Here is a 3512-nt window from a genome sequence, read left to right as displayed (position 1 = left end):
CTCTAATTTCCATGGACAATGCCTTTGAATAGGAACTGACGCCTTGAAGGCTGAGTTTCGATATATCTAAAAAGGATTAGTGCATCTGTCTCGCGAACACCTGGTGTCATCACGTGACCCATTCCTATCATGTTCACGGTTATGTTGCTTTCTGCACCCAATGGAACCTGTTTCAGCGGATAGTTGAGACTGGTTATTCTCTGGCAGTGAGTTGGGTTTCACTACGCTTTTAACAAAAATTCAGTAACATCATGGTCTGCCAGTTTGATGTGGATGGAAGGTCCGAAATATTGCAGGTCTTGGGTGTTTACCTCTTCACTGAAACCTACGAGCATGGGTATGGAATGATGCACACACCATATCGCTAATATGGGATTCGAACCCACGATCTTAGGTTTCTGGAACGTATAAGGGACACAACTCTCCATATGAAACTGCGGCGTCATAGTCGGCTGGGCTACCTGGGTCCCTTCAACAGTAAACTGAAGGAAATGTACTCTGGTATAAGTCTCCAGTTCTAAGTAAAAGCAACACATCCCTACCCATAATCATGCAATTCCGACTCCGTATATATATACAGATCTTATTTGTTTAGTCCCGACCATTTGTTGAATAGATGTTGTATATATGCTTACAACGAACTACGGTAATGACGAACTAAAATTAGCGGTCCCTTCGAGCTCGCTGTAATGTATAAATAAATAATTATTATGTGTTCATGAATCACAATCAAATAGGGACGATATCAGGTGTTTGCAAAAGGGTCGTCTTACCCAAACACATGCAAAGACCAGTCAATTATTCACCTGAAAAAGCACGGGAATTTTTTAACAACTAATATTGAATATATACTCACCACCAAATGAAACGGAAATACCATACATGATGGTTAATATAGGAAGGATTTTTCATATTCAAGAGATATTTGATTGGTTCGATGCACATACGTACGTGCTAGTATGTTGTTGAACCGACGCTCATGAACGCATCGAAAGTGACGTCATAGATTCATTTCACGTGATGCACCATTTGTCTCGTGTAAAGTTTGGAAATCACGTCCAGCATATCGTGATAAGATTAAAAACATATCGTGGTAACACGTGGCTGATAGATAGTTTTGTCATTAATTAGTACACATTGGAAACATCTCTCCTTAACGTATATACTTCTCTATATGTTTCTGTTGTTCGCGTTTCTTTGGGCGGTGAGTATACATGTCAAACTCTCACGCGTCCAGTATGACATCACTGGGCAGTTATTTGAACACAGGGATCCCCATGGGTGTAGCCAAGTAAAGGCGTGCTTCTTGGATAAAGGGTGACCAGCATGGCTTTCATAAGTGTGTGTAGACGTCTAGTCACAAGTAGAATGAACGGGGAAGTTGCAGTATTTTCTGTTGTCATCCCACAACGTCCCACTGGGGCAGGGTCTTTCCGTCAAGTGTCCATAACTGCATTCCGCGTACTCTGTGCAACCCTTACAGGATTGGTATTTGCCATCTTTTAGTCCAGTGCAGTCTGTGACACATGATGCTGGAATGACAAAGCAGAACCACAACCGTGTGGGAGTGAGTATGGTTTTACGCCGCTATTAGCAATATTTCAGCAATATCACGGCGGGGGACACCAGAAATGGGCTTCACACATTGTACCCATGTCGGGAATCGAACCCGGGTCTTCTACTAGTAGTAGTATGTGGTGGTGGGGGTGGTGGTAGTAGTACTGGTAGTCGTAGTGGTAGTTGTATTAGGAGTAGTGGAGGTGTTGGTGGTGGTAGTGGTGGTGGTAGTGGAAAAACGTGGCTGTAGTAGTAGTAGTAGTAGTAGTAGTAGTAGTAGTAGTAGTAGTAGTAGCGTTCGCTCGTCACGCCGAAGACCCGGATTCGATTCCCCACACGGGTACAATGTGTGAAGGTAATTTCTGTGTCCCCCGCCGTGATATTGCTGGAATATTGCTAAAAGCGGCGTAAAACCATACTCATTCACTCATAACATGTCCGAAACGCCCCTACACACAGCGATAAACATGATGTTAGCTGTGAGATCCGACAAAGAAACCGCCTGTGTGTATTTTCATGTATCTTTAATTACGTAAGTATATTTATTTTCAATTCTTTATTCAGTACGATACAGGCCACCGGCCCTTTGTACAAAATGTGTGACATATTTATGGCAACAGTCATAATGATGAAATACGTACAATACACTACGGTTATAACGAACACGCTTATAACGAACTGACGGATATAACGAACTCACTTTTTTGGTCCCGACTATTTGCTGTAGTTATGCCGTATATATGCTTATAACGAACTACGGTTATAACGAACTACAATTCGTAGTCCCTTTGAGTTCGTTATAACCGTAGTTTACTGTATTCTTTCTTCTTTACTGTGATACAGATATTTATCGATATTAATAATGAACTTTGTGTTAGTTGTAGATAAACAAATATTTAACTCATGGACATTTGGGTGAAGATAATATTTTGAAGGAATATAGAGATGGCGTAAGTGAGTATTTCGAGTCACACAAGCAGGAAACTCGTCTTCTTTTAGGCCAAATTGACATAGTTTGCAAAATCTTACGAGGGATGTTAATTTTTCTACCAGTTTCTATTTCCAGCCAGTGTGCACTGGATCTAAACCTTGACATACATGACCGGAATTTATTCACGGTTACCCAGTACATATACTCTTCACACTTCAATGTTACTTTAAAATGAGAATAGAGGGACATTTTAGAGCTAGTACATAAACTGTTGTGCCATATTTGTTGAAAATTATCTTTAACCGTTGCAATAACATCGACGTAAATACCTGTACATGACCGAATCCGAGTGAAAATATCGTAGTTCTAATATCGGTAACCCAATTCTTGTTTCCTTGACTACCGTAGAAAAAAACCCATATCATCACATTTTTTAGGTAAGCGGGTCCCCGGCACACACATTAAACGTAGCCAATATTTAAAAACTCTCACCATTGCATTGATATGTATATTGTATATCTGTCAATAGTATGAGACATGTACGATATAGCCAACATAGAGACGGTCATATCACAGGGGATTTTATAACAAGTCAATCAACGTATTTTGAATAGGCGATCGATATTAGCTAAGGTGGACAGAAATTTGAGTCCCTTAGCGCATCGTCTGCTTGACTAGCTCTCTAAAAAAAGGAGAGTATTGCATTCACTTGCAAATAGATCTAATGGTATGTGATCAAATTGTTATTGTATGGCAGTTAACATAATTATTATACCCGATATCGGCCCTCGGGATCTCGGGCTGATATTGGGTATGATTTGATTTTTGTTTGTTTGTTGTTTAACGCCGCACTCAGCAATGTTCCAGCTATATGACGGCGGTCTGTAAAATAATCGAGTCTGGACCAGTCAATCCAGTGATTGATATCATGGACATCGCTCCACGCAATTGGGATCGATGACATGCATCAACAAAGTCAGCGAGTCTGACCACCCGATCCCGTTAGTCGCTTTTTACGACAAGC

At 40.8% G+C, this 3512-nt stretch overlaps 1 protein-coding gene across 1 annotated transcript in view; it reads right to left on the bottom strand.

Moving 5' to 3' along the window:
• Positions 1-722: 722 nt before the first annotated feature.
• LOC124119140 (integumentary mucin C.1-like) overlaps positions 723-3512 on the bottom strand; it is a 9597-nt gene continuing 6807 nt past the window's right edge. Inside the window, exon 3 of the mRNA XM_046481554.2 lies at positions 723-1532. Coding sequence (XP_046337510.2) covers positions 1354-1532 — 179 coding nt within the window. The 3' untranslated portion in view covers positions 723-1353. The remainder of the gene's footprint in view (positions 1533-3512) is intronic.

The sequence above is a fragment of the Haliotis rufescens genome, unplaced genomic scaffold, assembly GCF_023055435.1.
Source record: "Haliotis rufescens isolate VD_foot unplaced genomic scaffold, xgHalRufe1.0.p SCAF_18, whole genome shotgun sequence".
NCBI classification, from domain to species: Eukaryota; Metazoa; Mollusca; class Gastropoda; order Lepetellida; family Haliotidae; genus Haliotis; species Haliotis rufescens.
This window is presented reverse-complemented; position numbering and strand designations above follow the sequence as displayed.